This window comes from Equus quagga, chromosome 7 (assembly GCF_021613505.1).
Source record: "Equus quagga isolate Etosha38 chromosome 7, UCLA_HA_Equagga_1.0, whole genome shotgun sequence".
NCBI lineage: Eukaryota > Metazoa > Chordata > Mammalia > Perissodactyla > Equidae > Equus > Equus quagga.
The window spans coordinates 33,925,255-33,939,262 of NC_060273.1; the positions used below are offsets into that span (position 1 = coordinate 33,925,255).

At 44.5% G+C, this 14,008-nt stretch overlaps 1 protein-coding gene across 2 annotated transcripts; it reads right to left on the reverse strand.

The window, feature by feature from the left end:
- Window positions 1-1,110: 1,110 nt before the first annotated feature.
- ZDHHC4 (zinc finger DHHC-type palmitoyltransferase 4) lies at window positions 1,111-13,770 on the reverse strand. Of its 2 annotated transcripts, none has more exons than XM_046667460.1 (8): window positions 13,625-13,769; window positions 13,049-13,216; window positions 12,260-12,383; window positions 11,415-11,488; window positions 10,732-10,910; window positions 8,992-9,117; window positions 7,170-7,414; window positions 1,111-1,458 (listed from the first exon to the last, which is right to left on the reverse strand). In XM_046667460.1, exons 2-8 carry the CDS (start codon window positions 13,105-13,107, stop codon window positions 1,177-1,179), a joined length of 1,089 nt encoding a protein of 362 aa, XP_046523416.1. In that variant the 5' UTR covers window positions 13,108-13,216; window positions 13,625-13,769; the 3' UTR covers window positions 1,111-1,176. The 2 variants fall into 2 exon arrangements, with proteins under 2 accessions (XP_046523416.1, XP_046523417.1); XM_046667461.1 differs by lacking the exon at window positions 1,111-1,458 and adding an exon at window positions 3,472-5,323 and having other exon boundaries at window positions 13,625-13,770.
- Between the last annotated feature and the right edge of the window lie 238 nt (window positions 13,771-14,008).

A 14,008-nucleotide genomic window follows, 5' to 3' on the forward strand; every position in this document is an offset into this window, starting at 1 on the left:
CGGCCGGGCCGGCTCTCGGGAGGGCGCCCCCTGGCGGCTCGGCCCGCCGGCCCCGCCCCCGCCGGCCCCGCGCCCGCCCTCGGACCTGCGGCCAAGCTGGCAGGGCCGCCAGCTGGGGGCCACACCCGCGATTGAACGCTCGCCGGGTCTCGCGCTCCCCCACCCGCCGCAAGACGTGCCCGAGCTCCGCGGGCTTCCTTTGCGCGGCGTTGGGAGCCTACTCGTTTGATTTCCCCCCGTGCTTTCCCACCAGTAACGATAGGGCGGTGGTGTAGGGCCCGGGCTCAGGCCTCAGCAATTTATTTTAAAGGTTATGTCCGGTCTGAACTCAGGGGCTGCAATGATAAATGATGCTCCTCTACCCCTGACTCCCATGCCCGTCCCGAGTCCCTATACCCCAACCCCCTCCAGAGTGGCCTGGCCTAGCTGGGGAGGGCCGTGGGAATCTTAGATCTCCTGCTCTTAAAGGCTCTCCCATCCTAAAAACCCTAAGCACTTTCTATGAATCTCCCTTCCCACACTGATCTCTCTGCGCTGAATTAACTGGGTGGTTAGTCTAGGATTTTAAAACTAGGATCGAAAAGACTTGAATATGGCCAGAGGCCAGTGGAGGGCGGGAACCCACAAGTAGGGGATGTGCCTTGTGTAAAAGGCCCATGCTGGCCCGAGGGCAGGCCTGGGTGAGGATGCTGGGCCTGGTTAAGGAGACTAAAATAAAACCCAAGGCCTTTCCCTGAGAGAGATGGGAAGGGCATCTGAGGGGTTGCAACCAGGCACAACTTCAAGTCACTGAGACTCTCCTGCACATCAGGGGACACACCCATAAGGTCCCTCCTGTCCAGGAGCCTAAAGTGGGAGACCAAGGTCAACTGGAACCTCTGAGAAGTCATCTTTGATCCCCTTGACACCAGAATTTCAGAGATGCTCCGTCCAACAGGCAGAGTGACGCAAGATGAGCAAGGGGGATTTCTACCCCACCCCGGGACCTGGCATGGCACCAGGCAAGGATTAGGCACTCGGTAAACATTAGTTTTCCCTTCTCTTCCTTACCTACTGAAGGCTGATTTATAAACACAAGGCAGACACCAGAAAAAAACAGACGGAACCCAATACTTAGAAAGTATCTATATGTATAAATAAACTGCCATATTTAAAAGGAAGTAACTCTTCCCACTCTTATTTCTTCTTTCCCCCATAATGCACAGCAGCAGGTAGAAAGATCTCTCGAAGGTTGCTCCAAAGCCCGTGGGAATGAATGTTCTGGTAGACCTGGGGATGTGCAGACGGGGGCCGGGCCACATGGGGGCAGCAGCCCTGGTGACCTCTGTACCACTCATTAGTGGTCTGGTTGGTGGCGGTCAGGTACAGCACAAAGCACAGGTAGCCCCCCAGGAGGAGGCTCAGCATCATGACAAAGCCCAGCATGAAGACAATCCGTGGGAAGGTCAGGTACAGGTACTGGGGACAGAGAAGCAGCAGCACATTAGGCAGCCAGGCTGTGACGCAAGCAACGCTCAGCACCCACCATCCACAGCCGCGACACAGGTGCCTCCCCGGTCCCACCTCCATACACATCTGACTCACTGGACACACATCAGAACCATCAACGGCACAACAAACAGCCCAGGAGAAGTGCTAGGATGTACGGTGGTTTCATAGGAGAAAAATGAAGTGAAAAGGGAAAGGATACTCAGGAGATGGTGCTCTGCCAGTCAGCTACATGTAAAATAAAGAAAGAAATGTAGATCTTAGTTCTTGCATGAAAATAAAGTCTCAGGGCCAGCCCGGTGGCACAGCAGTTAAGTGCACACGTTCTGCTTCAGTGGCCCAGGGTTCACTGGTTTGGATCCCGGGTGTGGACATGGCACCGCTTGGCAAGCCATGCTGTGGTAGGCGTCCCACATATAAAGTAGAGGGGGATGGGCATGGATGTTAGCTCAGAGCCAGTCTTCCTCAGCAAAAAGAGAAGGATTGGCAGATGTTAGCTCAGGCCTAATCTTCCTCAAAAAAAAAAAAAGAAGAAAAGAAAAGAAAGTCCCGATGGAGAGAAGGGAGCATTCTCTCCCTTAAAACCACAGTCACAGGAATACATGTACAAGGGTATTCACTGTAGCACTGATTTTAACAGCCCTGCGTCCCAGAAGAAACAAGTTAAATGTCCATCCACAAAGAAGAGGCAAACTCTGGGACAGTCATACTATGGAATAACACGGAGCGATTAAAAAGGAGGTCAATTTCTACGTACTGATTTGGAACAGATGTTGGTAATATATTGCCCAATGAGAAAGAGAAGATGCAGGGATCACAAGGGCATCCTACTTGTACAAAAACAGAACTGTCTCTGCGAAAGTGTACAGCCGTGTGAACACACAGAGGAGAAAGCTTGAGATCAACACGCCCGACTACAAAAGTGGCTGCCTCCGGGGAGTCAAACTGTTGGGAGCGGAGGGGTATAACTCCCAGTTTGCATTTTATTTTATTTTTTCTTCCAAGGTGTTTTGTTTTAAATTTTCTTCTCTTCCCCAGCTTTATTGAGATATAATTGCCACATAGCATGGTGGAAGTCTAAGGTGCACAATGTAATGATCTGATATAGTGAAAAGGCCACAGTAAGATTAATTAACACATCTATCACTTTACATAGTTACAATTTATGTGTGTGTGTGGGGGGGGGGGTGAGAACTTCTAAGAGCCACTCTCTAAGCAACTTTCGAATACAAAATAGAGCATCGCGAGCTACCATCACCGTGCTGTAGATGACACTCACCAGAACTTAGTCATCTTTCAACTGGAACTTTGTATCCTTTGACCCCCTTCATTTATTTCCCCTCCCCCCTTTCTTTTTAAACACTCTGGACTGCTCGACTTTTTATAAGTTCTTTTTTATAATAAGCAAAACGAAGAATTTCTGAAAGTCAGGAGAAAAGAGAAGTAGATACTTATCAAAATTCTTGATAGGGGAGACTTTCTAACTGAAGTTACAAAGAAAAGAGATTTGATGAGGAAGAATGTCTAACCCTTTACACACAAAAAAAGATTAAAAAATAGAAAAATACAGTAAGAATGAACTATCACTATCATGTAAAGAACTAAAATCAAAAGTTTTTCTAATATCAAAGAGGTCAACAGTTAAAGGACAATTCACAAACAAAGATATACAAATGACTGACAAACAAGGAAAGTAATCGAAAGTAATGAAAGAAATATAACTTTTTAAAAGGGTACAACAGGGGGCCGGCCCCGTGGCCGAGTGGTTAAGTTTGTGCACTCTGCTGCGGTGGCCCAGGGTTTCACGGGTTCTGATCCTGGGCGCGGACATGGCACCGCTCATCAGGCCATGCTGAGGCGGTGTCCCACATGCCACAACTAGAAGGACCCACAACCAAGAATATACAACTATGTACTGGGGGGCTTTGGGGAGAAGGAAAAATAAAAAATAAAAATAATAAAATCTTAAAAAAAATAGCACAAGTAATTAAATCAGTATTTAAAAAAAAAAAGAGGGGGGTACACCATATTTTCCCACCCCAAGCAGCATCAAGCCTGCCCTGATGCAATGAAATGAACACTTACACATTGCTCTATGCACGAGTTTGAGAAAGCACTTTGATAATATACATGAATATCAAAAGACTTAGAAATGTTGATAATTTTTGACCCAGTATTTATATTTTTTGGAATCGAGCCTAAAGAAAGTTCTAAATACAAAAACATAACCATATATACAGATTAGCCATTGCAAAGGGGAAAATGCACTTACCAATGGTCACCACCTTAACCAATGGATCAACCCGGGCTTCGCTGATCCTATATCCCACCTAATGGGACACAGTATGAAATACACATCCCCACCGAGGAAGCATTTTTGCCAAAAATATTTAACCTGAATCTAATCAAGGCTCTAGAACTAACTTCCAGTTTACACTACTATAAAGAAATAGAGAAAAATTAGATGACGCAATCAGGAAAAAGACACATCTAGAACAGGAGACATTCTAAGAGCCAACTAGACTACTAAATGGTAATTTCATGGAAAAAAGTAGGGGTGTGATTTGAGACTCAAAGAGACTAAAAAGCCGTAACATTCAAATGCAACGCATAACTATAAGGTGTTTTCCAGTTCAAGAAGGTACAAGAGCTATAAAAGATATATTTGAAACGATGGGGAAATTTGAATATGGACTCGATAGTACATACATTTATTATTGCTTTTCTTAGGTGGGATGACAGAACTGTAGTTATGGAGAATGTTGACATTCTTAAAAGATTCATGCTCAGGTATTTAAGGGTAAAGCAACACGTTATCTCCAACTTGTTTCTACTAACACAGAAAAATACACACATACAGAAAGAAAACAGATTAAAACACTAACAATGTTTAAATCTAAGTGGAAGGTATATGGGTAGTCACTTTGTTACTCTTTCAACTTTTCAGTATGTTTGGAAATTTACATAATTGGAAAAAAATTTAAGAATAAAAATTACTCAAGGTTAAAACAACAATGAGGTGTCACTACGCACCTATCAGAACGGCTAAAAGGAAAACCAGGGATAAGAGTAAATGCTGGCAAGGAGGCAGAGAAACCAGACCATCTCCCTCGGACCATCGCTGGCAGAATGTAAAATGGTGTAACTGCTCTGGAAAATAGTACAGGAGTCCTTTTCGAAACCTAAAATGGACTTACACCCAACAATCACACACTGAAGACTTATTTTCATGCAGGAACTAGTAAACAAATGTTCGCAGCAGTCTCATTCATCATAGACAAAAATTGGAAACCACTCAACGTCCTTCAAAGGGTGGAGGGTTAAAACACTGCAGTCCCTCCATACCATGGAATATTATACAGCAATCAAAAAAGAACAAACTACTAATATGAGTAAAAACTTGGATGGATCTCAAGGAAATTATGCCGAGTGAAAAAAAAATCTCAAAAATAGACTGCCTGATTCAATTTATGTACCAATGGTGAAATGCCATAATAGAGATGGAGAACAGATGAGTGGTGGCCAGACGTGAAGGATGTGGGGAGGAGGCTGTGGCTATAAGGGGTAACACAAGGGAGTCTCTGGCGGACAGCAGAGCATCTGGACTGTAGGGGTGGCTACACATGTGACAGATTGCACAGCGCTGTACAAACACATACACACAAAACACAAACGGACGCATATACAACTAGTGCAATCAGAATCAGCTCTGCGGATGGTGCCCACGTCGATTCCTTCGTTTCGGCACTGTGTGTAGTGGGACAAGGAGGCTGGCACGGGGAGGGCTTAGGAGTGCCTGGGACTCCTGTCTATTTCTTTGTGACCGCCTGTAAATCTATAATTGTTTCAAAAGACGAATTTTTAAAAAATATGCTGGCTTTGGGGCTATGTGTGTATTTTATCATAATAAGACAATATCATTTAATTCCTATTTTCTGAATGCCTTTATTGGAATGGATGCTGAATACCGTGAAAGGCTGCTCAGCTTCTAGAGAAATAATTATGTCTTATTCCTTATATTGAATAATGCTGTATAAAATATTAATCTATTTCCTAATAATGAACCAACCTTGCATTCATGGAATACACCCCACTTGCTCATGACATTTTATTTTCTTTGAAACAAAAGGGAAAAAAAACACTCAAGGAGAATTAAGCAGTTACCTAAAAAAATAACTGTTCATAAGCTATTTCTCATAAATGAAGCAGAAATCTTTTAGCCATCAAATGAGTTTTTAAAAGAATGGCTTCAACCCTTACATTACGGTAAATTAATTTTTGACAAGGGTGCCAAAACAATTCAATGAGCAAACAATAGTCTTTTCAACAAATGGTGCTGGGACAACTGGATATCCACCTACTAAAGCTGGAACGTTACCTCACACCATATATAATAATTAACTCAAAAAGATTAGGGGCCGGCCTGGTGTGCAGCAGTTGAGTGCACACGTTCCGCTTTGGCGGCCCAGGGTTCACCAGTTTGGATCCCAGGTGTGGACATGGCACCCCTTGGCACGCCATGCTGTGGTAGGCATCCCACATATAAAGTAGAGGAAGATGGGCATGGATGTAAGCTCAGGGCCAGTCTTCCTCACCAAAAAGAGGAGGATTGATAGCAGATGTTAGCTCAGGGATAATCTTCCTCCAAAAAAAAAAGATCAAAGACCTAAATGTAAAGGCTAAAAATATAAAACACTTAGAAGAATATGTAAGTGTAAATTTTCATGACCTTGGATTACTCAATGGTTTCTTATATATGACGCTAAAGCACAAGCAACAAAAGAAAAAATAAACTGAACATCAAAATCAAAAATTTTTGTGTTTCAAAAAAAAACCACCAAAAAATGAAAGGACAACTCACAGGATGTCAGAAAATATTTGAAAATCATATATCTGATAAGGATCAAGTGTCCAAAATATAAAAGGAAGTCTTACAACACAAGAATAAAAGACAATCCAATTAAAAAATAAGCTGCTGGGGCTGGCCCCGTGGCACAGTGGTTAAAAGTTTGGCACACTCTGCTTCAGTAGCCCAGGGTTCACAGGTTCAGACCTACACACCACTCAGCAAGCCATGCTGTGGTGGCGCCCCACATACAAAATAGAAGAAGACTGGCACAGATGTTAGTTCAGGGACAATCTTCCTCAAGGAAAAAGAGGAAGATTGGCAACAGACGTCAGCTCAGGGCCAATCTTCCTCACCAAAAAAAAAAAAAAAAAAGGAATGAAGTACTGATTTATGCTACAAGATGGATGAACCTTGAAAACTTTATGCTCAGTGAAAAGGCCACACACTGTATAATTCAATTCATATGAAATGCCCAGAAAAGGCAAATCCGTAGAGACAGAAAGTAGATTAGTGGTTGCCAGGGTCTCAGGCAGAAGGGAATGGGGAGTGATTGCTAATAGGTATGGGTTTCTTTTGGGGATGATGAAATGTTTTGAAATTAGTGGTGATGGTTACACAACTCTGAATAAACTAAAGCCACTGAATTGTACACTTCAAAAGGGTGAATTTTATGGTATGTGAATTATTTATCAATTCAAAAAATTCTATATCAATTTTTGAAAAAGGAATGGCTTCATGTTTTTACTGGGAGAACCAATATCCTTTTTCTAATTCTGAAACCCGAAGTTAGAAGCACACAGCCCACAACATAATTACCTGAATAATTAATTACCTGAATAAGAAAGATGGTGTCCATAACTTGTAAGTGTCCAAGGTCATCAACGTAAGTCTCCTGGTACAAGCCCGACACCACCACCAACCGGACCAGAAACACAGCGCTCACAACAGCCATGGTGACAGCAGAGGCCGTCAACGTCAAGAGGTAGATGAGGAAGTACCTGGCATTCCAGGCCCCGATGCAATTGTTCATCCAAACACAGTGATGGTCAAAACGGTGCACGCACCGGTTACACACAGCTGCACAGAAATGGGAGAGCCACAGCCCTGGGTCGGTCCTCGATCACACAATGACACCATGCACACCTCCTGAGAGGTTTACAAACTGACCACTGGCAGTATGAGCCGAGGTAAATGGCAGCTGCTGTCACCAAGCTTTCAGAACTGCAGCGTCTAATGCAGTAGCCCCGAGCCATATGTGGGCACTGAGCACTTGAAAGCCTTGAAAGAATACTTTGTTGATAGTGATAAATTTACAGTTGTTTTCCAATTTGTGCAAGGATCTTTTGAGTTCAATGTGAATAACACTGAGATGACATAAGAGTTGGTGAATTTACTTAACTTGGACAGTTTTAAAACATTACTTTTGCTTAAAAGTCAAATCAACCCTTCTGATAAAGATGAACCATTATATGAATGTCAATGTGGATATTAAAGGAAAATGATTTTTTGGTATTGATTCAGTTGCTAGAAAACTTTTGAGAATGTCTGGAATAGCTTGGGTACATGAATCTGCTCTTCCAACTGTAAATTTTATGAAACCTAAATACAGATCAAGTACTTCTTTTTTTTTTTTTTTGAGTAAGATTTGCCCTGAGCTAACTACCACCAATCCTCCTCTTTTTGCTGAGGAAGACTGGCCCTGAGCTAACATCCATGCCCATCTGCCTCTACTTTATATGTGGGACGCCTACCACAGCATGGCTTGCCAAGCACTGCTATGTCCGCACCCGGGATCTGAACCGGCGAACCCTGGGCCACTGAGAAGCAGAACTTGCCGAACTTAACTGCTGCACCACCGGGCCAGCCCCAGATCAAGTACTTCTGATGAAAACTTAGTGTATGGATTGAGATATGCTGTAAATGTAAAATACACAGCAAATTCCAAAAGACTTAGTATGAAAAAGAGAATCCCATGAAGGACTTTTTTATATTGATTACACGTTAAAATGGCATTTTAGGGGCCAGTGGCATAGTGGTTAAGTTTGTGTACTCTGCTTCAGTGGCCCAGGGTTCACAGGTTTGGATCCTGGACACAGACCTACACACCACTCATCAAGCCCTGCTGTGGTGGTGTCCCACATACAAAATAGAGGAAGATGGGCACAGACGTAGCTCAGCGCCAATCTTCCTCACCAAAAAAAGAAAAAAGGTATTTTAGATAGGTTGAATAAAATATACGATTGAAATTAATTTCACCTATTTCTTTGTACTTTTGCAGTGTGGCTACTAGAAAATTTATAATCATATATGTGGCTCACATTATATTTTTGTTGGACAGCACTAGTCTAGAGTCTTGGCCACTCCCCAGAAGAACAGGCTCTGCCAGGACTGAAATCTGCAAACACAACATCCTGCAGAAAACATCTCTTGGGACATATGCCCTGCCACTTGGCAAAGGAAGGGCTGTCAGGCCCAGGGCTGAGGGTTGCCCATAAGACCACATGTCCCGAAAGAAACGACTCTCCAGCCACTACCAGCAGTGGCCGCCCCTGTCTAGGGGTCAGATGGCCCTGTCTTCAGATTTCCGTCACACTCCCTTACAGACGAAGCCCACGTCTGCTGTGAGGCGCTGGGGCCCGAGCAGCCACACTCACCGCAGTGCTTGGAGCGCGCAGGTTTCCTTAATCCACAAGTAGAACACCTCATGTTCTTCGGGAACAACACCTCATCAAATTCATAAACTGGAAGCAACAGTAACTCATTTGCTTTTGTTACGGTACCTGAAAAAACGAAGGACCAACATCAGTTTCCAGCAATAGTGAGCACTGGATGTTCACAAAATCTGTCCTGACGCTGCACAACTGAAACTGGTGTATTTGATATCGTCAATAATTCATTTTATCATCTTTAACAATTCATACAAGAGAGACAACTCATAAACCCATTTAAAACATAAATTCAATGGCTATTTTAGTATATTCACAGGGTTGTGCAACCATCGTGACAACCAATTTTAGAACATTTTCATCACCCCAAAAAGAATTCCTTTAGCAGTCACTCCCCATTTCTGTCTAATCCCCAGCCCCTGGCAACCCCTAATCTACTTTCTGTCTCTATGGACTTGCATTTTCTGGATACTTTGTGTAAATGGAATTATACAAAATGTGATCTCGTGTGGCTGGCTTCTTTCACTAAGGATAATGTTTTCAAAGTTCATCCAGGTTGTCGCATGCATAAGTACTTGATTCCTTTTTATTGCTGAATGATAGTCCATCATACAGGTAAACCACATTCTATTTATCTACTGATCACTCGATGGACATTTGGTGCTTCAAGGGCAGAAAAGGTTCAAAGTAAAAGGATGGAAAAAAAATACCAAGCAAATATCAACCAAAAGAAAGATAGCGTAATAATATTAATATCAGACAAAAGAGACTTGGGAGGGGCCCGGCCCAGTGGGGCAGCAGTTAAGTTCACACGTTCTGCTTCTCGGCGGCCCGGGGTTCGCCAGTTCGGATCCCTGGTATGGACATGGCACCGCTTGGCAAGCCATGCTGTGGTAGGCATCCCACATATAAAATAGAGGAAGATGGGCACGATGTTAGCTCAGGGCCAGGCTTCCTCAGCAAAAAGAGGAGGACTGGCAGTAGTTAGCTCAGGGCTAATCTTCCTCAAAAAAAAAAAAAAAAAAAAGAGTCTTGAGAGCAAAGAATATTACCAGTGACAAAGAGACTCAGTGTAGTTTAAAAAAAGATTCAAGAGATAATATTAATTCTAAACTTGAACGCATCTAATAAGAATATATATAACTAATATGTACACACACATAGTAGTTTCAAAGTACATGAAACAAAAACTAACTAAAAGGAGAAACCTGTCTAGTCTACCAGCAGAATGAGATATCACACCTCTCTCAGTAATTGATCAAACAAAAAAATTAGTGTGAATATAAAAGATTTGAACATAATTAACAAACTTGATCTAACATACTTACATTGTTCTCTGTATCCAAGAACTAGAAAATACACATTCTTTTCAAGCACACATGGCTCACTTACAAAAACTGACCAAACACCCAGGCATAATGCAAATGTCAATAAAATTTCTAAAAGAAACAGTATCTTACAGACCACAAGCTCTCTATATAACACAATTAAGTGAAAGTATCAGAAAATCAAACTGAAAAATTTATATGGAAAATTTTAAACAGTTCTAAATAACCCATGGGTCCGAGAAGGAAAAAATTAGAAAACAGTCAAAACTGAAAAATCATGAAAAGGTTACATAGCAAATCTTTTGCAAAGCCCTAGAGGGAGCACGACTTGTTTGAGGCACTATCAGTAAGAGTGACATCTGAGCTGTCACCAGTCTCTGTCCTGAGAGCCTCAACTTACCAGGGTTGGTTACACTACTTAGGGTGAAAAAAACCAGGTTTACAATCAGCAACAGATAGGGCAGAAGAAGGTAATATAAGGAGAACTCCAGCTGTTGACAGTAGCCAAATATTTCCCAGGTGTACTCAGCATAAACCATCCCTTGCAAGGTGAGGTGCAGGAGAATGAAGGTGCGGTTTCTGAAAGGAAACAGATACGTGGCTTGCTCACGGGGGCCTCTCCAGGAAGAAATCATACAACACTAAGGAAAGTTAACCAAGGGCCAACCACTTCCTTCAGGATTGAGATAATAGTAAGAATTCCAGAAGAAACCACGTGACGCATTTGGCAAAGTGCCTAGCATACATTAAGTGGTCAATAAATGTTATCTATTATTATTATCATCTTTGTTGGGAATTGAGGTCTCAGTATCAGAATATATTTCTTTTACAGAAATGCATGTCAATATTTTCCCACTCTCTAAATATTTATATTTAAAAGTAGACATGCCAAGACCCCAGAGATAAAAGGTAGGTTATCTATGAACAAGGGGTTCTAAACCCAGGCAGGACTCCTGATCCTTTCCAGCATCCTGCCCTGTACCACGCTGGAAACCATGAGGAGCTTCCCGATGCTAGAGGATAGCAACAATTGACAATCAAAACAGAAAAGAAAGTCATATTGAAACTCTGAAATATAAATACTGTGTATGGAAGAGGTAATGATGCAATCTTAGCACGGCTCTCTGCAGGCATTCTGGAATTATATAGGAAAATATCTGAAACAAAAGAAAAGAGAAAGATTCAGTTTCATTTCTCATTCACCCCACTTCCAAACAAATTAGATGCTTCACTTTCAGCTGGCAATATTGGTGATGGTAAGTTGTGTTTCTGCATATGGGCAGAGAAGAGATTTGGGAGAGAATAAAGAGGAGGCCTTCCTTTGATGCCAACTCCTCCATTTCCACCCTGACCCCAAAGAAGGCACCAGGTCAGAGTCTCCAGGCAAAGGGAGACGAGCAGAGGGGATGGATCAGGCAATGCTAATGTGAACACCTTTCCTTTCCCTGCCTTGAGCTCAGTCCCAGGTTCCAGAGTCACCTCCAGATCACTGGGCATTAGTCCAGATCCCTCACAAGTCAACCCCTTCCCGAGGCTGCTCACCCTAATTTGGCTCACTATGATCCCTGAGAAGGAGCGTGGGCAGCCCGACGGTCAGCTTTCTGCTCACACATCCCCCAGTTTCACTCATCAGGCCCCTCCAGGAAGACATTGCTCACATTCATGCCCAACGACAGGTATCAAAGTCAGAGAAAAAGAGCCAACCTTGAGAATGCTACCTTCTCTCAAAGCATCATCACAAGGTCATTTGCAACAGAAATAACAATAAAAAACAGAGAGTGACTTTCAAATATACCACTACTGCCATAAATCAAAGAACAAGTGAACAAATGAACAAAAACGGTGTCTCTGTTTTGTTGTCAGGAAACTGGTGAGCCTTTTAGGCTGGTGGTATTCAAAATCCAGTGGTCTCCAAGCATCCTTGTTACCTGTGTTCCTCTCCTGACCGGGCCTTTCAAGTAACCAGTTTTCGAGCAGACGCAGATCATAACACCACTGATGAGCACCAAAGTCAGGTAGAACACAAAAAGAACCAGAAAGTCCATCCTGGGGCTACAAAGGAACAGAAAGAGTGTGGCTACTACTGAGGGATGTATTCCCTGGCGCATTTTCTCAGACATCAGCTCCCTAAATGGCTCCCAAAACAATTCATCTGCCCTCAAGTACACACTGCTTCTCAGTGGGGTATCCCAGATGGTCCTGAGCTCTTTCTCTCGATGCTTCAAGAGTTTCCTAATCAAACCACTGCGGTCTGCTTTGAGGCATCGCCTGCCTGCAAATTCCAAAATAAAGTGGGGAATAATACACAAAATGCACCCACCTTCCATCCTCCTAGCAACAAATCATTCTACTTTCTTAGATATAAATATTCACATGGGTATGGATACAGAATGTACTCCAAAGGATCTGGTGACAATGCTATTGAAATAAGCGTCCCCTAGAGGGAGTCAGGGGCCCACGTCCAGGATCAGGCTTCCTATCCTAAGAAGCATCCCTACAGGTCAGTGACCACAACAATCAGAGATCACCCATGGGGACTAGCGTCAACACACAGGTCCGTATTAAGAAACTGGAAATGGTTACTTCTACCCTTAGCAGATATGATTCTGGGCCGGACTTTCAATTGAGAGAACCAAACTAGAAACTACTCATGTGATAAGACGGAGAAAACAAAGAGCAGCAATTCTCACGAGGTGATTCAGGGTCCCCAGGCTTACATATGTCTTTCGTTTGGGTTATTTCCAGCCAGCAGCTCGGGCATTCCTCCTCCCAACATTCACAGACCATTCAAACGGCACCCCTTCTTGTGCAGCGGCGTGCGCCTGGCACAACAGGTGGCACCCAGAGCTGCAGGAGACATGGTTCCTCCAGGAGGCTGGATCTGGCTGCAGAGACAGCAATTGGACACTTACATAATAAGACAGGGTAGGAGGCAGGGGGCATACACTGTGGAAAAGAATTTGGAAGTCGGGGGAGGTTGAGACCCCGCAGGGTGCAGGGTTATAAGACTTCGGGAGAAAAAGCTTAACTGGGAAGAAATCAGCCGAAGCCTTGGATTCCCACGTTTAACCCCATCCCTGAGGTGCCCACTCTGGGGACCCGATAAAAGGACCTCCCGGAGGCTACTCTCTATCCGAGGGTCCCGGCGGATCGGCCTGGCCGGAGCTTTTCCCGGAGACCGGAACCGGGGTGGGGGACAGAAGGCTCAGGGGGGACACTGGGGGGGCCCGGGCCAAGGGCGGGGTGGAGGTGGGGCTGCGACCCCACACACAAAGGGGAGGAGCAGGTCAGACCGGGAGACGGACGCCCCTGCGCCAGCCGGGGAGTCTGAGAGCCCCACGAAGCCGACCCCACCGCCGGGACCGGCCAACCGCCAGCTACACTGCGCCTGCGCCTGCAGGGCGGGCTCCCAGACTTCGGGCGGGCCCGTGACATCATCACGCGACGACCGTAGCCAGGCCGACTTCCGGCGGAAGTGGCTGCGGCCGGCCGGCCGGCGGGGGCGGGGTCGCTGGTCGCCTTCTGCGCCCGAGGGGGTACCCGTCTCTCCCCGCCGCGCTGGCTTTGGCGCGTGGTCTGGTCTGACCCCTGGCAGGTGGCACTTCAGAGCGCTCTTGCGAGAAACTTTCCAGAAAGACCGTCCCAGGCCTGGGCGGGCGAGAACGGCAGTGTTGGGA